General features: G+C 49.1%; 3 protein-coding genes across 6 annotated transcripts in view; all 3 read left to right on the top strand.

Moving 5' to 3' along the window:
* The window catches only part of EHMT2 (euchromatic histone lysine methyltransferase 2), a 43,524-nt gene extending 30,389 nt beyond the window's left edge, over positions 1 to 13,135 (top strand). For all 3 annotated transcript variants that reach the window (XM_083491200.1, XM_083491199.1, XM_083491198.1), the window contains 11 exons: positions 502 to 603; positions 1,779 to 1,883; positions 3,990 to 4,144; positions 4,256 to 4,423; positions 5,223 to 5,367; positions 6,075 to 6,152; positions 7,848 to 7,963; positions 8,087 to 8,173; positions 8,396 to 8,474; positions 9,771 to 9,946; positions 11,637 to 13,135. In XM_083491200.1, the coding sequence (XP_083347326.1) occupies positions 502 to 603; positions 1,779 to 1,883; positions 3,990 to 4,144; positions 4,256 to 4,423; positions 5,223 to 5,367; positions 6,075 to 6,152; positions 7,848 to 7,963; positions 8,087 to 8,173; positions 8,396 to 8,474; positions 9,771 to 9,946; positions 11,637 to 11,817 (1,392 nt within the window). In that variant the 3' untranslated portion in view covers positions 11,818 to 13,135. The remainder of the gene's footprint in view (positions 1 to 501; positions 604 to 1,778; positions 1,884 to 3,989; positions 4,145 to 4,255; positions 4,424 to 5,222; positions 5,368 to 6,074; positions 6,153 to 7,847; positions 7,964 to 8,086; positions 8,174 to 8,395; positions 8,475 to 9,770; positions 9,947 to 11,636) is intronic.
* Positions 1 to 23,838, top strand: part of ZBTB12 (zinc finger and BTB domain containing 12) — a 106,358-nt gene that overhangs the window by 46,617 nt on the left and 35,903 nt on the right. The window lies entirely within an intron of this gene.
* Positions 19,209 to 23,838, top strand: part of SLC44A4 (solute carrier family 44 member 4) — a 66,367-nt gene continuing 61,737 nt past the window's right edge. The window contains exon 1 of one of the 2 annotated variants that reach the window (XM_083491854.1): positions 19,209 to 19,423. In XM_083491854.1, coding sequence (XP_083347980.1) covers positions 19,396 to 19,423 — 28 coding nt within the window. In that variant the 5' untranslated portion in view covers positions 19,209 to 19,395. The remainder of the gene's footprint in view (positions 19,424 to 23,838) is intronic. The other variant, XM_083491855.1, reaches the window with a different exon arrangement.

Below are 23,838 nucleotides of genomic sequence, written 5' to 3'. Positions count from 1 at the left end.
GTAATACCCCTCCCCACCTTCTCACTATATAGAAGGATCTGGCAACTTCTGTTTCAGTGTATCTGAAGAAGTGTGCATGCACACGAAAGCTCATACCAAGAACTAACTTAGTTGGTCTTTAAGGTGCTACTGGAAGGAATTTTTTTATTTGTGTAGATGAGAGTGGGGGAGGCGCCCCTCTTAGAGGGATATTTGGGCTGTTTGTGAGAGGGTTTCATTGTAGGGGCAGAGATGCCATTTACCGTATTTTTCGCTCTATAAGACGCACTTTTCCCCTCCTAAAAAGTAAGGGGAAGTGTGTGTGTGCGTCTTATGGAGCGAATGCAGGTTCCATGGCTTCACGTTGCTTTCGCTGAAGCCAGGAGAGCGAGAGGGATCGGTGCCACTGGTACCACTGAATCAATGTGTTTGCTACCTCGGACTCCTTCAGGAGGAAGGAATAAATAAACCGCAATAAATAAATTTCTGCTGGTTTTTATCATCCCGGTGGTGCCACTGCAGGAAGATGATGGCTCTACCTGTCTCCATCACGCTGCCAAGAATGGAAACGTGGAGATGGTCAGCTTGCTGCTCTCCACAGGGCAGGTGGACGTCAACGCCCAGGTGAGTAAGGGGCTCGTTGCAAGTGGGTATTGGGGCGGACTTCCATTGTTCCCCCTCCTTCCCTCCACATCTTGGTTTGTGCATGTTTATTATTTTGTGGCACTTACACACTCACACATATCTGCGTGCAAGTAGTTGAAGCGGTGTAGGAGGGAGCAAAAATATTTAAAACCGATTTACAGTGGTACCTCGGGTTAAGTACTTAATACGTTCCGGAGGTCCGTACTTAACCTGAAACTGTTCTTAACCTGAAGCACCACTTTAGCTAATGGGGCCTGCTTCTGCCGCTGCGCCACCGGAACACAATTTCTGTTCTCATCCTGAAGCAAAGTTCTTAACCTGAAGCACTATTTCTGGGTTAGCGGAGTCTGTAACCTAAAGCGTATGTAACTTGAAGCGTATGTAACCCGAGGTACCACTGTATTGAAAACAGCTCTACAACCATTTTTTGGGAAAACACACACTGAAATACAGCAGTGCTTAAAATGAATTATTTAGGTGGTTTGTAAACTGCTTGGTCAAAGAGCTCTTCATGCGGTACAGAAATGAAATTGTAACTAAAGCATGGATAAAATCTACAAACTAGTTTAAGAGACAAATGTGCCTAAAACCATCATTGTTGAGAACAAAAAAAAATAAAATTAAAAACAAAATGAATATTGGTAACTAAATCATGTTTGGGTAGCCTCCCTCACTGAATAAAGGTGTTCTGTAAGTGTCTAAAGCAATGGCTCATGTCATAATAGACATTATAATTATTTATTTGGGAGAGATTTGGTTTGTTCTTGCACTGGAGGTCCAATTCCCTGCATTTCCAGTTCAAAGAATCAAGGGGCAGGTGCAGTGGCGTAGCGTGGGGGGTGCAGGGGGGGCCGGGCACAACATCTGGGGGTTAGGGTTAGGGGGCGCAAATCCACGGGTTAGGGGGCGCAAATTACTTGCCTTGCCCCGGGTGCTGACAACCCACTCTACGCCACTGGGCAGGCAAGGGAAAGTCCTCTTGACAGAACGGTGTCTGCAAGATGCCCACTCTGGGACCTTGACCTTGAACTTGCCCCAGCAGCTAATTGGTGGGCAGTGCAATTCTCCCAATAGCACACAACCGCCTTTTGAGCCACAGGCCTTCTGTTGCCATCACACAAGCCTCCTCTCTCTCTCTCTTTTCCCTTGTTTAGGATAGTGGCGGTTGGACCCCCATTATCTGGGCTGCTGAGCATAAGCACATTGAGGTGATCCGCATGCTTCTCACCCGTGGAGCCGACGTCACGTTGACTGACAATGTATGTGAGTTTTTGGTCCCCTGGCTCCCGTGCAGGATGAGCTCAGGCCTGCAAAGCTGGCTCAAAAGAAAAGTGGGGTGGGGCTTGCTCTAGAGGTTGCGTCTGCACGTGCTCAGAAACGAGGGGGCCAAATGGACTGTACCACTTTGGCCTGCAGGTGGGGAGAGGGGTTATGGGGTTGTTTCGTTTTTATTCGTGTTTGTATCATGTATTTTGTGTTCTTAATTTTTCATTTTTATGCTGTGAGCCATCTTTGGATGAAGGGCAGTAATAATAATAATAATTTATTATTTATACCCCGCCCATCTGGCTGGGTTTCCCCAGCCACTCTGGGCGGCTTCCAACAAAACTCTAAAATACAATAACCTATTAAACATTAAAAGCTTCCCTAAACAGGGCTGCCTTCAGATGTCTTCTAAAAGTTGGGTAGTTGTTTTTCTCTTTGACATCTGGTGGGAGGGCGTTCCACAGGGTGGGTGCCACTACCAAGAAGGCCCTCTGCCTGCTTCCCTGTAACTTGGCTTCTCGCAGCAAGGGAGCCGCCAGAAGGCCCTCAGTGCTAGACCTCAGTGTCCGGGCAGAACGATGGAGGTGGAGACGCTCCTTCAGATATACTGGACCGAGGCCATTTAGGGCTTTAAAGGTCAGCACCCACACTTTGAATTGTGCTTGGAAACGTACTGGGAGCCAGTGTAGTTCTTTCAAGACCGGTGTTATATGGTTTCCGCGGCCACTCCCAGTCACCAGTCTAGCTGCCGCATTTTGGATTAATTGCAGTTTCCGGGTCACCTTCAAAGGTAGCCCCACATAGAGGGCATTGCAGTAGTCCAAGCGAGAGATAACCAGAGCATGCACCACTCTGGCGAGACAGTCTGCAGGCAGGTAGGGTCTCAGCCTGCGTACCAGGTGGAGCTGATAAGGAGCTGCCCTGGACACAATTGACCTGCGCCTCCAGAATGACTCCCAGGCTGCGCACCTGGTTCTTTAGGGGCACAGTTACCCCATTCAGGACCAGGGAGTCCGCCACACCGTCTCCTGTCCCCCAAAAACAGTCCTTCTGTCTTGTCAGGATTCAACCTCAATCTGTTAGTCGCCATCCATCCTTCAACCGCCTCCAGACACTCACACAGGACCTTCACTTATCAAATTTATCACAAATTTAATAAATAATAATAATTTTTTTAAAAAAAATAAAATGTGCATTCACGTTTTTAAAAAGCACACAACTCTCTGCCAATAGAAAGCACTGGAAATGTCCTATCCTACCATGTTAATGTGCTGGTTTTCTGTTGTGTTTAATGTGGGTGAGCCGTTCCATAAATGTGACCCCCATCCCACTTGAAGCCTTGTGTGGTACAGTCCATCCAGTCACCTCAACGTTCTGTCACCCCCTTCTGCTGCACGTGGTTCTGACCCTGAAGCCTGTTGCTTTCTAACGAGTGGCATAATCAGTTCAACTTGCATAAATCTGCATGGAAGAAATGCATATCCATCGTGACTTAGTAGCTGTTTGTAAAACAGAGCAAAGAGGAGAATTGGGCTCACTGGTGTAAGACTTTTTATTTCAGCTCCATGCGTTTCAGAGATGAACACTAGAGCGACGTGAAACATGTGCAAGTTTTTGTTTTTTAAAAATTAAGATTTTATTAAAGCTTTTTCATAACACAAGAAGATAAAAGAAACCAGTCTAAATAAAAACAAAACCAGAGAGAGAGAGAAAAGAAAATGCCAAAGGAACACCAAAAAATAGAAGAAAAATAGAAAGGACTTCTGATTTTAATTCTGTCAGCTACATAAAATAAATTATTCAAAATATTCACTCAAGAACGACTCCCAACTGATCTACTTTAAGTTAGGCAAGCATGCACGTTCTTAAAATTTAGAGAAGCCCTGTTCTTATCAAGTAACTATAGCTTGAAAAAGCAGCAGAAGGAATCTTCATTCTCTCAGCCCGCCTGCTGAACACGTAGAGCTACGATCAAAAGTCTCTCCTAGTGTTCTCTTTGCTCTGTTCCTTTATGCTGCTTTTCCTCCCTTGCAATAATAGTAACCCCCCCCCCCCAGAATCATATCCTCCTGTAACTCCTTCCCTCTTCTCCCAACCAGGAAGAGAACATTTGCCTGCACTGGGCCTCCTTCACGGGGAGCGCGGAGATTGCGGAAGTCCTGCTGAACGCCCAGTGCGACCTCCACGCGGTCAATTTCCACGGAGACACGCCTCTGCACATAGCCGCGCGGGAGAGCTACCACGAGTGTGTCCTGTAAGACCGGCCAGGGTTCTCTTCTGCATTGAAGTGGGGTTGGAGGCAGGCTGGGCGCCACGACACCTTCGGCTCTAATCCTCTCTTCCTTCCCCCCCACCCCCCGAGCAGCCTCTTTCTGTCCCGGGGGGCCGACACTGAAGTGCGGAACAAAGAAGGGGACACTCCCTTGGACCTGACCTTGGAGAACTCGGAGGTGTGGTTTGCCTTGCAGCTGAACCGCAAGATCCGCCAAGGGATTATGAACCGCTCCGTGCGCACCGAGCGCATCATCAGCAGGTGCGGTTTGAGGTCGTGTCTGCATGAGGGAAGGGGGTCTGCCTCCAACTCCTCCCTGCTGGACGAGGTGGTGCTTGTATGGCTGTCTCTGTGTGGACCTAGCAGAGAATTGCATCCATTCTGTCTCACCAGTAATAATAATAATAATAATAATAATAATAATAATAATAATAATAATAATAATAATAATTTATACGCCACCCATCTGGCTGGGTTTCCCCAGCCACTCTGGGCGGCTTCCAAAAGAATATTAAAATACTGTGATACATCAATAATAATAATAATAATAATAATAATAATAATAATAATAATAGAGAGAGAGAGTGTGTGTGCGTGCTATAGCAGTTGTTTTTATTGATTTTCAGTGGTACCTCTGGTTGCGAACGGGATCCGTTCCGGAGGCCCATTCGCAACCTGAAAAGAACGCAACCCACGTCTGCGCACGCGCGGGTCGCGATTTGCTGCTTCTGTGCATGCGCGTGACATCATTTTGTGTGTCTGTACATGCGCGAGCGGCGAAACCTGGAAGTAACCTTTTCCGTTACTTCTGGGTCACCGCGGGACGCAACCTGAGAACGCACAACTTGAAGACCACTTTAGCCTCCTGCTGCCGCCACGCCGCCAGAGCACGATTTCTGTTCTCATCCTGAAGCAAAGTTCTTAACCTGAAGCACTATTTCTGGGTTAGCGGAGTCTGTAACCTGAAGCGTATGTAACCTGAGGTACAACTGTACTCAAAAAGACATCGCTTTGGCTGTGCACACGACATACCTTTAAAGCTCTCTCTCTCTCTTTCCAGGGACGTGGCCCGTGGCTACGAGAACGTCCCCATTCCCTGTGTCAACTCCGTGGACGACGAGCCCTGCCCAGAGGATTACAAATACATCTCGGAAAACTGTGAGACTTCCACCATGAACATCGACCGCAACATCACCCATTTGCAGGTACTTCCATTGGCTGGGCAACCTGGGCTTCGTAGCGACCGCCCTCCTTCCAAAAATAAAAACAGTTTCTGAGACGAAAAGGGACAGTTTTAAAGAACGAAACACTTTTAGCAAGGAGCCGGAAAGGGCTATCGCTGTGCTAATCTGGAATTGGACATCTGCTTTCTTTAGGGGGCAGGTGTTAACCGTCCCCAGTACTTTGTGTTTAAGGGGCCAGTGCTGGGGGAGCTGGGGTCAGGGGAGGCTTTGCAGGGGCCCAGGGGAAGATCTCAAGGGCGCCACAGTGGCAAAATCCCTCTTGTAGTGCCGGCTCCACCCTCCCCCTTTCATTCTCCAAGTTGGCAAGGCAGTACACCTGGGTTGGCCTACCTGTGGGCTGCAGGTAGAGTTTGGATTTGATATCCCGCTTTATCACTCCCCTTCAGGAGTCTCAAAGCGGCTAACATTCTCCTTTCCCTTCCTCCCCCACAACAAACACTCTGTGAGGTGAGTGGGGCTGAGAGACTTCAGAGAAGTGTGACTGGCCCAAGGTCACCCAGCAGCTGCAGGTGGAGGAGCGGAGACGCGAACCTGGTTCCCCAGATTAGGAGTCTACCACTCTTAACCACTATACCACACTGGCTTTGCCCCAGGTGGGGGCTGGTACCTCTCCCTCTCCCTCCCCTTGTGTGGCATCCATCTCACACCTTGTCCTTTCACATTCCCAGCATTGCACCTGCCAGGATGACTGTTCCTCCAGCAACTGCTTATGTGGGCAGCTCAGCATCCGCTGCTGGTATGACAAGGTGAGTGACTGAGGGAGTATAAGTGGCTTGTTAGCTGACCCAGAAATGTGGAAACATTGAAATGTCAGGAAACATAGTAAGTGGAGTATATAAACTGGCACCCCCTTTTTTTGTCAGAGTGGGGTATGGTCTTCGTTTGGTTGAACTGGAAGGTGGCTTTGGTGCTTAGCTTCATTTGTGGAATTTTCTCCCCAAAGAGGCCTTTTAAGGTAAAGGGTAAAGGGACCCCTGACCATTAGGTCCAGTCGTGGCTGACTCTGGGGTTGCGGCGCTCATCTCGCTTTATTGGCCGAGGGAGCCGGTGTACAGCTTCCGGGTCATGTGGCCAGCATGACTAAGCCGCTTCTGGCGAACCAGAGCAGCCCATGGAAACGCCGTTTACCCTCCCGCTGGAGTGGTACCTATTTATCTGCTTGCACTTTGACATGCTTTCGAACTGCTAGGTTGGCAGGAGCAGGGACCGAGCAACGGGAGCTCACCCCGTCACAAGGATTCGAACCGCCAACCTTCTGATCGGCAAGCCCTAGGCTCTATGGTTTAACCCACAGCGCCAAGAGGCCTTTTAGCAGCAGCTAAAAGGGTTTTTGATTTCTTGTTCATTTGAACAGCACCAATATTATGATGTGACATGGTTAAAACTGTTCACAATGTTTTTGTGTGTGTATCATATTTGTTTACCTTGGTTGTGAATCACTTTTATATATTTATATAGTAGGAAGTGATGTATATACATTGAGTAAAATTAAACTCTTCCCTCCTGGGTACTTGGAGTTTGGGGAACACACTAGCAAAGCGCACCCCTTCCCCCACATGGATCACCTTTGGCAGGTGGGCAGGATTGTCTACCTGACTTTGACATGGTGTCGGGTGAGTGACAGGTAGTTTTCTCCTGCCCACCTGTGTCAAACGTTGGCCAGCAGTGTGAGAGAAAGTTCTGGCCCAAAAAGGCTCTTCAACCCCTGGTCTAAGGCGAAGGTGAGGAACCTTTCTTTTCTTTGCAGGGCTGTTGACCCACGGGAAACGTCAACTGGGTGCTGGTGATTTTGGTAGGCAGAGCCAGGAGTGGGTGGGCAAGATTAGGTCAGATGTGCACCAGGGGGGGTCCCTGGTGTCAACTCCATCTGCTCAGTGCCTGGCCACTGTGAAATGACCAGGCCCTGGAGAACATCAGGGAACCCTTTGCAGGGCAAACGGGTTTTAAGGTGTATTTGCAGAGCTCCTCTGCAGACAAGTCAACAGGAAACAGTTCCCTGAAGATAGCAGACCACTGTCCTATGGGCAGAATTTCCATTTTGCACATTTTGTCCACACATGCTGACAGGGAAATCTCAACATCTCAGGCAAGCCCTATTTTAATCTCTGGCTATAGATTCGAAAGGCAATTGGGAAACAGCAGCCAGTGTGGTGTAGTGGTTCAGAGCGGTAGACTTGTAATCTGGTGAACCGGGTTTGCGTCTCCGCTCCTCCACATGCAGCTGCTGGGTGACCTTGGGCCAGTCAAACTTCTCTGAAGTCTCTCAGCCCCACTCACCTCACAGAGTGTTTGTTGTGGGGGAGGAAGGGAAAGGAGAATATTAGCCGCTTTGAGACTCCTTCGGGTAGTGATAAAGCGGGATATCAAATCCAAACTCTTCTTCTTCTTCTGCTTGGATAACTTCCTTACCCTCTCCTTCCTGTTCTTCCCCCCCCTTGCAGGACGGCCGTTTGCTGCAAGAGTTCAACAAGATCGAGCCGCCCCTGATCTTCGAATGCAACCAGGCCTGCACCTGCTGGAGAAACTGCAAGAACCGCGTGGTGCAGAGCGGCATCAAGTGAGTTCTTTTTGTTGTTGCTGCTGCGTTCAGAACCTCCAAAACCACGGAAGGGGACTCAGCCTCTGCATGTCTCTCTAGCCTGCTGGAAACCAGTGTCCTTCTGTTCTCCCTTCACTGCAGGGTCCGCCTGCAGCTCTACCGCACAGCCAAGATGGGATGGGGTGTCCGGGCATTGCAGACGATTCCCCAAGGAACTTTTATATGCGAGTGAGTTGGTGCTGGAGGAAAGCTCGTCTTTCCCTTTCCCCTGTCCCCAAAGCTCCAGCTACATCAGGAGAGGCGTTGTGATGGGTGGGTGGGAAGGAAGGAGGGAGGCAGAGAGGCCCTCCTCTCCAAACTTTGGGGTTTTGGTACTAGACTTTGCCTGCTTCAAGGAGCAGCTGCCCAGCAAGCCCCTCTCTCACATCTCCCACGTTTTCCTGCCTGAAGGTATGTGGGGGAACTGATTTCTGATGCAGAAGCTGATGTCAGGGAAGACGACTCGTACCTGTTTGATCTGGACAATAAGGTGAGGCTATCCAGGCTCCTGGGTGGGATCTAGACACACATAAAAACACTGGAAATGCTTTAAAAAAAAAAGTTTTGAAAAATATATTGAATTTCTCATAAGCTCACCATCGCCATCTAGTGTCACATTTGCATAATGCACTTAAAGGACGCTTAAAGCCTCATTGTTTGCAGCTATATAGCTGAGTCCCTGGTTTGCCTGGGTGGGAGTTGGGCGCCTGAAGAGAGGGATCCTCTCTTAAAAAGGAAGGGCCCCAGCTCAGGGAAGCAGATCAGGGTGAACCTGAGTTAAATTGGTCAATGTTTAGGAATTGAAAGTCTTACATCCCAGGTTCCCTCACTGCGAGTTGTGATGTCACAGGGAACCAGGCAGAGGGCCTTCTCGGTAGCGGCAAGGAAATAAACAACTACCTGATTTTTAGAAGACATCTGAAGGCAGCCCTGTTTAGGGAAGCTTTTAATGTTTGATGTTTTATCGTGGTTTTAATATTCTGTGGGGAGCTGCCCAGAGTGGGGGGGTATAAAAATATTATTATTATTATTATTATTATTATTATTATTATTATTATTATTATTTATTATTCAGGGTCATCAGCAGGAAATTTCCAGGAAGGTGGTGGCATAAAACACTGGAGTGGGGGAGCAGTCTAGTTTCTCACCCCCAAAATGAGGAGACGAGTGCTTGCACATTTTGCCCTGGATCTCAACTTCTACAAATGCTAGAAACTTCCTTTTTTTCTTAAAAACGGCCTCAGTCCTGTATACCTGCTCAGTGTCTGAGCGTCTCCACGCCCCATCGTCCAGCCCAGACATTGAGATCCAGTGCCAAGGGCCTTCTGGTGGTTCCCTCATTGCCAGAAGTGAGGTTACAGGGAACCAGGCAGAGGGCCTTCTCGGTAGTGGCACCCGCCCTGTGGAACACCCTCCCTTCAAATGTGAAGGAAATAAGCAGCTATCCTATCTTTAAAAGACATCTGAAGGCAGCCCTGTTTAGGGAAGTTTTTAATATTTAATGCTGTATTGTTTTTAACATTTGATTGGGAGCCGCCCAGAGTGGCTGGGGAAACTCAGCCAGATGGGTGGGGTATAAATAAATTATTATTATTATTATTATTATTATTATTATTATTATTATTATTTAAAAAGAGAATCTAGGAATCTGGGGATTATAATTCATTGGTAGAGGGACTCCCCACCCACCCTTTCTCATGGACGCCCAAGGTCTCTTTGGTCCTGGAAACTGCCCAGATTCCTCCTATGTCTGATCTCCCTCCCTCCCTCCCTCTACACCTTGCAGGACGGTGAGGTTTACTGCATCGACGCACGTTACTACGGGAACGTCAGCCGCTTCATCAACCACCTGTGCGACCCCAACATCATCCCCGTCCGGGTCTTCATGCTTCACCAGGACCTACGTTTTCCCCGCATTGCCTTCTTCAGCAGCCGGGACATTCAGACCGGTGAAGAGCTAGGGTCAGTAGAGATAAGAGGCATTGATTGAGCCATTTCCCCCCTCCGCCTTTTAGCCAAAAAAGGCTTGCAAGAAAATTAACAAAATCGGCAGTCCTTCCCTCAGATTCACAATCTTAAAAAAAAGATACGGCACATGAGGAAATAGGAAGAGGAGGGAAGAGGAAAACACAAGCTCAGGCACAGGCTGTCAAGAGTTAACAGTTAATGCAGACCTCGGTGGGGGTTCGGTTCTGGCTGTCTTTCCCTTGATGAAAGACAGTCCCTCCCCTCTCCATCAGTCATGCTAACGCTGTTTCAGCACAAGGCCTGACTGAGGGTTGACCACCTCTTCCAAGGGCTGTCTACCAATGGCAGGTGTGTCAAAAGTATGCAGGTATGCACACACACACACACCACTTTCAGCATGGTACCCATGGGTATGCATGTGCCTTTGGAGGTTATTCCTGGCTTCTACAGGCACCTGTAAGGGACGTGGGTGGCGCTGTGGGTTAAACCACAGGGCCTACGCCTTGCTGATCAGAAGGTCGGCGGTTCGAATCCCTGCAACAGGGTGAGCTCTTGTCGCTCGGTCCCTGCTCCTGCCAACCTAGCAGTTCGAAAGCACGTCCAAGTGGCAAGTAGATAAATAGGTACCCCTCCGGGAAGGTAAACAGCGTTTCCGTGCGCAGCTCTGGTTCGCCAGAAGCGGCTTAGTCATGCTGGCCACATGACCCGGAAGCTGTACGCCGGCTCCCTCGGCCAATAAAGCGAGATGAGCGCTGCAACCCCAGAGTCGGTCACGACTGGACCTAATGGTCAGGGGTCCCTTTACCTTACACGAACCTGTCCCCCGTCCCCCCTTCTGGAATTAGGCTTGAAAGAAACTTTCATTAGCCGATATGAGTGGGTTTTCTCCAAGCCTGTATTGCAGCTTCGGGGCAATTCCAGCGGGTAGGGCTCACAAGTAGGGGGAGTCCTGCCACATATATAGTACCCACTCTCCCTACTTGGCGACTTGGTATGTTCCACCTCCATCCACCGAGGTGGAACGCAGCCACTGTGGCTAACGCCACCCCCAAGTTGCTGATTTCTGTGGCCTGCAAACGTGTCCACGGTGTCCCCAAAAGGTTGTCAACCCCTTGCTTCCAGCTACAGTGGACTCTCGGGATGTGAACGTGATCCGTGTGGGAGGCATGTTCGCAATCCGCAGCGGCGCATCTGTGCATGTGCAAAGTGTGATTTAGCGCTTCTGCGCATGCGCGGCCGCCGAAACCCGGAAGTAACCCGTTCCGGTACTTCTGGGTTTCGGCGCGTCCGTAACCCCCAAAAATGCAACCTGAAGCGGCTGTACTTGGATACACAAGTGCAGAGTCAGTGCCTGCTGTCAGGAGGTGAGGCTCCTGTCTGCCCCCACCCAAACTTCACCCTGTGGTGTAGTGGTTAAGAGCGGTAGTCACGTAATCTGGGAAACCGGGTTCGTGTCTCTGCTCCTCCACCTGCAGCTGCTGGGTGACCTTGGGCCAGTCACACTTCTCTGAAGTCTCTCAGCCCCACTCACCTCACAGAGTGTTTGTTGTGGGGGAGGAAGGGAAAGGAGATTGTTAGCCGCTTTGAGACTCCTTCAGGTAGTGATGAAGCGGGAGATCAAATCCAAACTCTTCTTCTTCTCTTCTTCTTCCTCCTTTCCCTCTTCCCCTGCTCTGCCACCCAGGTTTGACTACGGCGACCGCTTCTGGGACATCAAGAGCAAATACTTCACATGCCAGTGCGGTTCGGAGAAGTGCAAGCATTCGGCCGAGGCCATTGCCCTGGAGCAAAGCCGCCTGGCCCGCCTGGAGGCGCACCAAGACGGCCTCCCCGACAGCAGCAACCTCCCTGCCACACAGGCCTGAGCCGGGCCCAGCTGCCAGACCCCGGCGTCGGGACCCCTCCCCTCCTTCTCCAGCCGGCTGCGGCCTGCTCTCCTACGGCAAGCGAGACGGAAGTGCAGGAGTTTCTCCTTTCCCCCCAACCCCCTCCACGAAGAGGAAAAGTTTGCCTGGAAAGAAACAGTCCGGCTGGCGAAGGAGAAAAACTGTCTCCTGTTCCAGGGAGGTGAAAGCGAGGGGAGCCTCTCTGCTTGGGGCGGAACCTTTCCAGACACAATTGGACTACAGCCCCCATCAGCCCCAGCCAGCATGGCCAATGGCAAGGGATGATGGGAGTTGTAGTCCGGCCACATCTGGAGGGCCGAAAGGTCCCCAGCGCCTTGGACAGAGCAATGGGTGGAGCTCTGGTGGCCTTCCAGAGATGGCTGCACTGCATCTCTCGCTGTGGGGCCTGGGGGTCCAGCGATGCCTGGGAGGCTGCAGCTTCCCCATCTTTGGCATACAGAGGGCAGAGGTCAAAGGTCACGTGCGCACCTGGAGGCCTTGGGGCTGATGCACATAGCCAGGCCAGTATAACTCCCGAGCCACCCACACTTTTGTTGCCAACCGGGGAAACCTTTGCACACGGGACTTTCCTCTCGTGCCGGGCCAGGGTGCTCTCGTTGCTTGTGCGCAGGCACCAAAGCGGGGTCACACTTTGAGCCCTGCGTCTGGGGCCAGTGGTCTTCTTCCTTCAACAACCACACGCTGCAAATAATCGCCTGACGCTGGCTCACGGACAGGCCCGCCAAACAGGCTCCTGTTTGCGAGGAAAGACTTTAGGGGATCAGACCCCCATCTTGCAGAGTGGTTGTTGACGGAGGACAAGCCGACATCAAGCAGTGAGGAGCCTGAGGGTTGCGTTCAGAGATAACGCTGCCTCCTCCTGGTGGGGTGGTGTATGTGCGTGTCGCTACCCTGCTTCCTGTCTGATGCGCCTTGTCAGCTGAAGGGGGGTGTGTTTTTTAGTGGCCTTTTTCTTGTTTGGGGGCCAAGTTAATGTTTACCTTTTGTGTGTGGGTTGTGTGCGTGTGACACAAGTTTCAGTTTCGAACTGGAGCCAAGGTTTTTCCAAGTTCGGTGATGCCCGTGACGGTCCCATGGCTGTATCTCCTTTCAACCTCTGGAACAGCAGAAGTATTGATTCAGTTTGGAGGGGCCAGCCTTATCTTTCTCTCTTTCTCCCTCTCTACCTTCTCTCTTTTCTATGGGTTTTCACAATTTTGTTTTTTAAATTGTAATTTTCTGGGGCCATAAAACCAATAAACGTTGGCATCTGGCAATTTTTTGATACAAACTTAAAGCAAAGCCGCAGTGGTGTGTTTTTCCCCCCTTCTTGCCTCATTCCTTGCTGGGGACTGTGTGGGTAAGAGGCATCTGAATGCTAGTTTGCAGGTCTTTTGTACCTCTCTGGATTTTTTTTTTGGGGGGGGGGGACAGGGCTTTGTCTGTGTAGTTACACGACCTTGCAGACGTCTTCCGAGAATCCCAGAAGCTCAGCAAGATCCCCACCCATCCCTCAAAGTCCCTTAGAGGATTCTGTAATAAACAAAACCTGCCTTTATTCCCTTATGGGGACACAAGAGCCCTTATAGAGTCCTTTGCAGGTTCTCCATCGGTCGGAGAAAATAACAGAGGCCAACCAGAGAATATTGAGAAGCAAAGCAACTAGTAAGCCTGATCTTTATTGAACTGTTGCAACAGGGTGCTCCCCACACACGCAGGAGAAGGAGGAGGACCCAGAACCAAGGTGTGCCTGCCCTTATATTGACATTTTAAATTCCCTGCCCTGGAGCTCAAGACCACCCCTCCATACATCATACATTCATCACAGAAGGCGTGTAACCCAAGACCACCCCCCACAAACATACCTACCTACATCACAGAAAAGGCGGTCTACAACAGAAATTTGAATGTTGTTGTTTTTCATGCTGCCAGGTTATCTGATAATGCCTTATCTGATTGCCTTTCCTGGTAGTCTGGCCATTCCTTTGAGATGGTGATTACCCAATTCCTGAGACAATGGGAAGGTTCCCTCACCCCCTCCCTCCTTGCAGAGAAAACATTTGGTCAGTTTGGGAGTCAACATGGTTTCAGGATGGTCTTCCTGTGCTGCTCCCGACATCTGGTCCACATATCCATGTACATGCTTGGTTGGTACATTTATGAACATATATATATAAGACATTACATTTTTTATTACAATTCCAGAACTCAGGGCCATGCAGAAGTTTGGAAGCTTCAAAGCAGATAAAAGAAACTACCCCCCCCCCACACACACACGGCGCATAATGGAATGGACAGTAGCAATGGCCATTATCCTGGATGGCTTTACAAGTGGGGTTAGACAAATTCGTGGCAGATCAGGCGGTCAGTGGCTACTAGTCACAAATGCTATGTTCTCCCTCCACTGTTCAAAGCAGTTTGCCTCTGAATATTAGTTGCTAGGAGTCACGAGTTGGGGAGAGGGCTGTTGGTCTAGATTGGCCTTTGCAGCCTCATCCATTAGGTCTCTTGTGTTGACGGAAGAGGACGTCATTTTTTGGCCTGCCGAGGTGGAGTGCCTGCAACCCAGTTTTAACAGAGGGCCCTAGTTTCATTTGACAAGGGGGCAGCAAGCATTGGCTCTGTCCCCTGACTCCCTCCTGCAGGAAGCTAGAGGTGGGCAAAGGACTCTTCAAAGCCCCATCCCACAACGGGAAGAGCAAGAGGCTTTGACAGGAAGAACTGGCTCTCACACGAAGCATCTCGGCTGCTCCTGGCACCAGCCAAGGCAGAGCTAAATGGCAGAGAAGAGCTGAGGGGCAAAATTAAAAGGGAAGCCTTTGCTAAAGCCGTTCTTGCTCTGCATGTCTGTGTGGTTATGAGTAGGGGGAGAATAAAGAGGCCTTTGCCAGTGTCTCCATTTATAGAAACAATGACAGGTACATCACACTGCATTTTTATTATTATTGATGCCCCGCCCATCTGGTTGAGTTTCCTCAGCCACTCTGGGCGGCTCCCAATCGAGTGTTAAAAACAATACAGCATTAAATATTTAAAACTTTTAAAGCTTCCCTAAACAGGGCTGCCTTCAGATGTCTCTTAAAAATAAGATAGCTGCTTATTTCCTTGACATCTGATGGGAGGGCATTCCACAGGGTGGGCGCCGCTACTGAGAAGGCCCTCTGTCTGGTTCCCTGTAACCTCACTTCTCGCAATGAAGGAACCGCCAGAAGGCCCTCAGCGCTGGATCTCAGTGTCCAGGCTGAACGATGGGGGTGGAAACGCTCCTTCAGGTATACAGGACTGAGGCCTTTTAGGGCTTTAAAGGTCAGCACCAACACTTTGAATTGTGCTCGGAAATGTACTGGGAGCCAATGCAGATCTCAAGGACTGGTGTTATGTGGTCCCGGCAGCCACTCCCAGTCACCAGTCTAGCTGTTGCATTCTGAATTAATTGCAGTTTCCAGGTCACCTGCAAAGGTAGCCCCACGTAGAGCTCATTGCAGTAGTCAAAGCGAGAGATAACTAGAGCATGCACCACTCTGGTGAGGTAGGGTGTCAGCCTGGGAGGCCAGATTCAGATAAGCAGCCCTAAATGTTGGCTGGATTTATTTATTTGAATTTGCATCCCACATTTGCATGTAAATATGCTCAAAGCATTTCACAACACGGCAGAAATGAAAATCTGCACATCATTACACCAGCAATCAAACACAAAATAATTTAAAATCGTAACACAACTTAGCAAATAATTGGATTACATGTACGTTATGGCGTTTCAAAGTCATCATCCTGAAACGAACTGTAAATCATTAAAAGGTATCAATGAATGACAGATACAATATACATTCCAATGCCATTGCAGGCCGAAAGCAATATAACAAGCAACCCATTGCATGACAGCACTATATTTCAAATGATACAGAAACATAGCAAAGGTTATAAAAGAGGTAGACTCTTCCCAGAATAAAATCCAGACCTGCATCTCAGAGGAAGAAAGGAAATTTGCAGGGAAGCAGGTTCACGTGTGTGCATGTGTACATGATCTCACAGGTATTTAGTGTTCTGATATGTAAAATGTGGCTGCGAGCCATTTTCACAGGTTGCTGACTCCATATTCCCTTCATAAGAATGTATTAGTATTATTTATTAAATTTGCATGCTGCCCTATCCCCTGTCATAGCTGTCAACTTACAGATTTGAAAATAAGGGATCAGCAGCCAAAATAAGGGATTTTCAGAACACAGGTATGTTCAACTTCTGAGCCCCTCCAAGCCAAAGACAGAAAGCCCAGCCAGCAGCCAAACGAAGCCTCAAGCGGTGGTTCCCACAGCGCAGCAACCCGGCAAAGGGGATACAGCAAGGAAAACCACCGTCACCTCTTCGTTGGGAAGCGCTGAGCAAAGGCAAGTCCCCAGGCAATGCGGTGACCGTAAACTGCTTTGTGGAGGAAGTTCCTCAAAGAATGGGGTTGTGATTACAAAAACAAATAGCGGTTACAGGCAGTTTTGTTGTCTGTGGCAGGGAAAGAGTTAACCCCCCTCGTTTCTCCATCTCCCTCCCTTGGCTGCTTAGGCCAACACCCACCCACCCTTGTGTTTAAAAAACCAAAACAACCTGGGTGTTAGTTGCGTTCTCTCAATTAACATCAGCCCATATGCTCCCAGGCCAGGTTCAATGTTATTGCGTTGATTTGCATGGCCTTTTAACAACTGGAGTCCGGGATGCTTAGCAATTCCTTTAATCCCTGCCTGATCACGGAAGCCTTCATAGAAGGGACCACATAGGTCATTTAGTCCAACCCCCTGCAATGCAGGCGGGAATCTTTCGCCTAACATGGGACTCGAACCCACAACCCCGAGATTAAAAGTCTCATGCTCTACTGACTGAGCTATGCGGCCTTTCGGGGGAATCACTATTAGGGCTTGTATCCACCAGGAGTTGTGTGTGGATGGGCCCAATTTTGTGGAACTCCCATTTGAGGTCAGACAGACAGTGCCCGTATTATTTGTTGTTGTTTAGTCGTTTAGTCGTGTCGGACTCTTCGTGACCCCATGGACCAGAGCACGCCAGGCACTCCTGTCTTCCACTGCCTCCCGCAGTTTGGTCAAACTCATGCTGGTAGCTTCGAGAACACTGTCCAACCATCTCGTCCTCTGTCGTCCCCTTCTCCTTGTGCCCTCCATCTTTCCCAACATCAGTGTCTTCTCCAGGGAGTCTTCTCTTCTCATGAGGTGGCCAAAGTCTTGGAGCCTCAGCTTCAGGATCTGTCCTTCCAGTGAGCACTCAGGGCTGATTTCCCTAAGAATGGAGAGGTTTGATCTTCTTGCAGTCCATGGGACTCTCAAGAGTCTCCTCCAGCACCATAATTCAAAAGCATCAATTCTTTGGCGATCAGCCTTCTTTATGGTCCAGCTCTCACTTCCATACATCACTACTGGGAAAACCATATCTTTAACTATACAGGCCTTTGTTGGCAAGGTGATGTCTCTGCTTTTTAAACTTTGTCCAGTGTTTTCTTGGCGGGGATACTGGAGTGGCTTGCCGGTTCCTGCTCCAGGTGGATCACGTTTGGTCAAAACTCTCCACTATGACCTGTCCATCTTGGGTGCCCTGCTCAGCATAGTTCATAGCTTCTCTGAGTTATTCAAGCCCCTTCGCCACAGCAAGGCAGTGATCCATGAAGGGGGCACGTATTATAATATTATTAGTAGTAATAATAATAATAATTTATTAGATTCTGTACCTGTGGGAGAGAGACACCAGGATACAAACACGGACACAAGTTGAGGGTTGCAAAATTGTTGGGCTAACTTACCTCACAAGGTTTTTTGTTGACGATGCAACTAACATACGGAAATGTTGTAACCCCCAGTGTCTCTACAGTGGCACAGAAGGGGAAACAGGGTTACCAGCTTTTCTCCGCTGTTGTTAAGGGGAAGAGAATCTGCAGCTGGCAAACTTCTCCCTTCGCCTTTTCTTTCTGGCAGGGCTCCAGTGGCTTTTGAAAAGCTAACTTTGCCATACAGATAAATGTGGAGGTGCACATTGTGGAGGGGGGGGCGAGCTCCCCCTCCTCTGCTTCTTCTATAACATTTCGCTTGTTTTTCCCTATCAGACTGAGACTGTAAGTTCCTTGGGAGCAGGGACCTGTCTCGCGTTGCTTATGCAACTTGGTAAGGTCAAATTCCAAACCTTCTGGATATTTTGGGTCGTCTTCGTTCTCCTTAATTCCTCTTTTTCATCCTGATTGTGACTTTAGAGGAAGCTGGGATAGAAATACTTTTAATAAATAGGACACTAAGCACACTGGTGGTGCAGGAAATATTAACGGCTTCTGCACATGGACAAGGGAGCCATCAGTAAAAATCAATACAAATCTTAGATTCCCCTCCCCACAAAAGCCTGGCCCCGCTAACCCAAATCCTGGCTTCACCTATGTGCCCTCTTAGTAGACCCTGATCCATATTTTGGGAATTAAGAAAGGCAGCCCTTGCTTGGAGGAGGGAGAGTGACCATCTGACTTTTCGGCTCTGGATCTGACCCACCTCAGCTCAGTATACCCCTAACCCCAGGTGATCAAGGTTATTGTGGATGTTCTTTTGCTTGGGGATAAGGAAGCTTTTATCCAGCTTCAATGAGTGACAAACCCCCAAATTACCGGTAGTTTGAGTGACTTTTACAGTGGTACCTCAGGTTACCGAGCTTCAGGTTACAGACTCCGCTAACCCAGAGATAGTACCTCGGGTTAAGAACTTTGCTTCAGGATGAGAACAGAAATCGTGCTCCGGTGGCACGGCAGCAGCAGGAGGCCCCATTAGCTAAAGTGGTGCTTCAGGTTAAGAACAGTTTCAGGTTAAAAACAGATCTCCAGAACGAATTAAGTTCTTAACCCGAGGTACCACTGTACTCAGTTTGTGAGCCACTGCAAAACATGAGATATTCTCTGCAAAATCCTGCAAAAATATTTTTCAGGGGAGTTTTTAGTGTTTGATATCCTATTGTGTTCTTACTTAAAAAAAATTGTTTGGTTTTTGGGGTGATACCTCCCTGTTTGAGTATCAATTAGTTTGGGGGCTGCTGTAAAACACGGGTTTTTTTCTCTGCAAAATTGCTGCCAAACCTTGTCCCCGGTTTTTTTTGGTGGGGGGAGGGGGGCCGATCCCCAATGTTGAGGTTCCGAGTTTTTTTTCCTTCTCTTCGGGAAAACTTTGGAGCACGTGGAATGAGGCTGAAAATCAGGGTGGCTTCCCGAAGTGCAACGAGGGAGGAGGGGAGGAGGAGGGTGGAGGAGATGGCGTCCAGCCTCTGGCCGGGTCAAGGCGCCGCGCGGCCGGCGGGAGGGGGCGTGGCGTAGGCGTGGCTGCGCGGGCAGGGGGCGTGGCCGGGCTGAGAGGCAGGTGAGCGCAGCCAGCAGGTGTGTCTCTCCAGCGCCAGGCAGGGCGGCGGTGATGTCAAAGCGGGAGGAGGGAGGCTGGCAGGCAACTGCTAAGCAACAGGTTCCAGATCAGAATCTCCCTTTCGAAGCATTCGCCGCCGTCCTTGCACAGTCCTGGGATCAGGTGGCGACCCTGGGCCATGGGGAGCCAAGCCGTCAGCCCCTATGGTGAGTCCATTGTGTGTGTGTGTGGGGGGGGTTCGGTGGTCCCCAAGCTTCAGGACTCGGGGGTGTTGTGATGGTGGTTGGCAGAGGGGGAGACCCCCCTTTTTAAATCTGGAAAGATCGGCTTTGTGTGAGCGCGCGTGGAGTGTCTGGGGTGCAGGATGGGGGGGGGCAGGTGAGGATGGGAAGTTGGGATTGAAAGTGGAGTGTGTCGGGGGACGGGGGACACCCAAAGCCCCAATTCTCTGTTCTTTTTTCACCTGGGCACAGCCAGGATTTCTGTTAAGGGAGGGGCGGGACACCCACCTGTCGTCATCCTCTCTCTGCCTGGCTCAATCGGAATGAAAGGTCTCCACAACAGTTGTAAATTACTTTCTTTCGACCCCAAGTGCTCAGAAAAAAAATCTTCCTGCAATTTCTACCCTAAGTATTTTTTATTTATTTACTTGATTAAGAGTGGGTGGGGGGCAGCTGCCATGCCCCTGCCCCCTCTGGCTACGCAAATGCCCCTCACCCACCATTTCTGAGATCTGAGGGGCGGAGGGGGGATGTATTTGCCTTCGATCAGGAAATGGTTTCGGAGGATGGTGAGTTTGGTGGCTTTGAAAGGGGAACACAGCATTTTGGGAGAGGCTTTCGCGCCGGATGTGTTGGGCCACTTGGGATGGGCAAGGGGGAGAAAGTAGGAAACACTTTTGGGTGGGTTTCAGAAACTTGAACACAAATCAGCAAATGACACGTGCCCTTTTGTTTTTGGTGGGGAGTTAACTGAGACAAGCTGGGCTCACGTGGATGTTTTATTTTATGCATTTAATTGGTCCGGAGGAGTAAATGGAAAACCCACTTCCTTGTTATGGGCTCTTTGGGTCGGGATCAGCTCAAGCCGCTTCCAGGGTCCAGGGATGTGTGTTTGCATGTTTGGAGAGGGAGTATCGGATCTCGTTTTTTGCATGCATGGTTGATATATTTTATTTGTACAGTGCCGTCAGTGGCGCGTGAGAAGTTCCCTGCCCCGAGGAGATTAAAATCAAGCGTTTGACAAAAGGGGAGGGGAATGATTGTGGGGCGTGTTAGCACAGGCGAGGGGTAATGTGCTCAGTTCAGATAAACGTCCTCAGGCTTAGGGGACATTTAAACTTGGTTCTGCTTCTAAACTGGAGTGGGTGGGAAAAGAAAACGGATTAAAACACTCTGAGATACTCCCGGCTACATGATGGAATAAAAGTTTTGCCAAACTTGGGTCTCCAGCTGTTTTTGGACTACAACTCCCATCATCCCTAGCTAGCAGGACCAGCGGTCAGGGATGGTGGGAACTGTAGTCCAAAAACAGCTGGAGACCAAAGCTTAGGAAACACGAATGTAGCCTTTAGCGGTGTGTGAAGGCGCATTGGTAGAGGGAATGCTTTTCCTGCAAGAGGATCCCTGGTTCAATCCCATATATCTTCAGCTGAAAGAACCGAATAGCCAGGATTCGAAACCCCAGAGAGCGACTCCCTCCAGCCAGAACAGACAGCTCTGGACTTAGGTTGACCAGGAGTCTGGCTCCCAAGAACAAAGCAGCTAAAAAAATAAGTAGCATTTTTATAACGCTTTAGAACACTCAACAGAATGCCGTCTAGGTGACACTTACAACAACCTTGCGAGGGAGGCTAGTGTTCCAGGTGGGAAGCTGAGACCCAGAAAGGTGGAAACTTGCCAAAGGCTTTGACTTCATAGCAAGAGGTAAGATTTTTAACTACAGGGTGGGCTCTTCCTGATTTGTAGCTCCCTCTCTTATTGCTGCACAAACTTTCACAACCATGGAGATAGTTAAGGGACCGTCACAATTTACTCTCCCTGTTTGGTTCTACATAAGAAGGGAAACATAGGGACACAGGTGGTGCTGTGGGTTAAACCACAGAGCCTAGGACTTGCCAATCAGCAGTTTGAATCCCCGCGACGGGGTGAACTCCCGTTGCTTGGTCCCTGCTCCTGCCAACCTAGCAGTTCGAAAGCACGTCAAAGTGCAAGTAGATAAATAGGTCCCGCTCCGGCGGGAAGGTAAACGGCGTTTCCGTGCGCTGCTCTGGTTCGCCAGAAGCGGCTTAGTCATGCTGGCCATGTGACCCGGAAGCTGTACGCTGGCTCCCTCGGCCAGTAAAGCGAGATGAGCGCTGCAACCCCAGAGTCGGCCACGACTGGACCTAATGGTCAGGGGTCCCTTTACCTTTAAGAAGGGAAACACACCTTCTGCTGTCTGTAAGGGAGAAGTACGGCTAGCACCACCAGGAAGCTCTTTTTGCTTATTATATATTGCACTTCAACTTTTGTAGAGGGGTAGTAAAAAAAGAAAAGAAAGCCTAACGTGATAATTAAAAGGAAAGAAATGATGACAGGATGCTGGAATAGATGGGCCTTTAGCCAGATTCAGCAGGGACTCTTCTTACGTACATATGTAAAGTTTAGAATTATGAATTCAACAATCTCTTGCAAACATGGTAGGTCTGCCTTTCCATTGTCAGTCTTATGGCACCTTAGATATGAACAAACGCCATTAGGGCATAGGTTTTGTGGGATAGAGTTTGGTTCATCAGATGTGTCGAGTTTAAACCGCCATTGGTAGGTGTATAGGCAGATGTTTGCAAACAGTTGTAAGCTGTGAGGTCAGAGGGAAATGAAAGCCTCTGTCTGCATTGAACATTTGAAGCTGTATCACCCCACTTTTAAAACAGTCTTCTTTGGGGCTTCGCCCAAAGAATCCTGGGAACTGCCGCTTATTCAATCTGCTGAGAGTTGTTCGGAGACCCCTCACAAAACTGCCGTTTCCCAGGTGGTTTAACAGCCAAATCCCTCTTCCCAGGAAACTCTGGGAGAGCAACAGGGGTTTCCTAACAACTCTCAGCACACTTCACAAACTATAGCTTCCTGGATTCTTTTGCGGAGAGGCGTGACAGTTTAAAGTGGTTTGATACTGCTTTGAATGTTGTTATGTACTGAGTTGAATAGGATCCAAACTGCAGCAGTCTGATTGGTCCTAGAACAATAGGATTCAGAATGCAGCAGTCTGATTGATCCAAGAACAATGCAGCAGTATGATTGGTTGGCAGGAACCACCCAATCATGCTCCAGATATAAGTGAATGCACAACCTGATTGGCTTATAGTAGAATTCCAGAATTAACCAATCATGTGCAGCCCATTGTGTAAATAATGTATATAAAGCAGATACTTTAAGGGGACTTTCATTCATTCCTCCTCACCACTATGAGCTGAATAAAGAGCATGAAATCACTTTGCGACTCTGAGTATATTACAAATGTGTGGTGCTGATGGGCCCATAGTAACAATTTCAGTTAGAGCCAGTGGCCATTCACAACATTGAGGATTGTGCTTCCTGCACCAGGTGGACATGAAAGCTGATGCCACGACAAAACTGGCTGGCCTTTAAGGTGCCACAAGCCCTTTTGTTCGTCCTGCTGCAACAGGCTGCTTTGCTGGAAATCATCCCACTTCTGAAAACCTTTGGGTCTCCTCCTGCTTGCAAGTTTCCCACAGTTGACCGCATGACATTATTGTCGTCGAAAGGCCGGCTGTGTTTTCCCCAGCCTTGCCATTCTTGGGAGAAATCCATATTAAAAAAAACAAAAACTACTTGGCAACCTGTAATTTATCGTTATTTTTATATCCCGCCTTACATCCAAGGGGCTGGAGGTGATTCCCACCTCCCTATTCTGTTTTCACAATGACCTTGCAAAGTGGTTAAGGCCGAGAGATGGTGAGTGGCCCACAGTTGCCCAGTGAGCTTAGTGACTGATTTGAACCCCAGTCTCCCCGGTCCTACTTCAGCATTCCAACCAACAAACCACACTGGCTCCACCTGTCTGTGATATTTGAAATATCCATAATTTTTTTGCAATATTAAGTTCCCAACATCATGCCTTCTTCATCTTGATACCATTTCTTTTTGGGAAGGTTCATACCTAAGACTCAGTAATCCTCTCTGTCTTGCTAACAGCATGACATTGGACTGAGTCCAGCCTACTTTACTCAATTAAAGGTAAAGGTAAAGGGACCCCAGACCATTAGGTCCAGTCGTGGCCGACTCTGGGGTTGCGACGCTCATCTCGCTTTATTGGCCGAGGGAGCCGGCGTACAGCTTCTGGGTCATGTGGCCAGCATGACTAAGCCCCTTCTGGCAAACCAGAGCAGTGCACGGAAACGCCGTTTACCTTCCCGCCGGAGCGGTACCTATTTATCTACTTGCACTTTGACGTGCTTTCGAACCAAGCAACGGGAGCTCACCCCATCGCGGGGATTTGAACCGCCAACCTTCAGATCAATTGCTGTACTCGATTACAATAATGTTAATTATTTTAACATTATATCTCTTGCTGAGTCGCCTTCTGTTAATGAAAAGAGAGTAGAGTGTCAGGCTGTGTG

This window comes from Podarcis liolepis, assembly GCF_965112155.1.
Source record: "Podarcis liolepis genome assembly, chromosome: 2".
NCBI lineage: Eukaryota > Metazoa > Chordata > Lepidosauria > Squamata > Lacertidae > Podarcis > Podarcis liolepis.
This window is presented reverse-complemented; position numbering and strand designations above follow the sequence as displayed.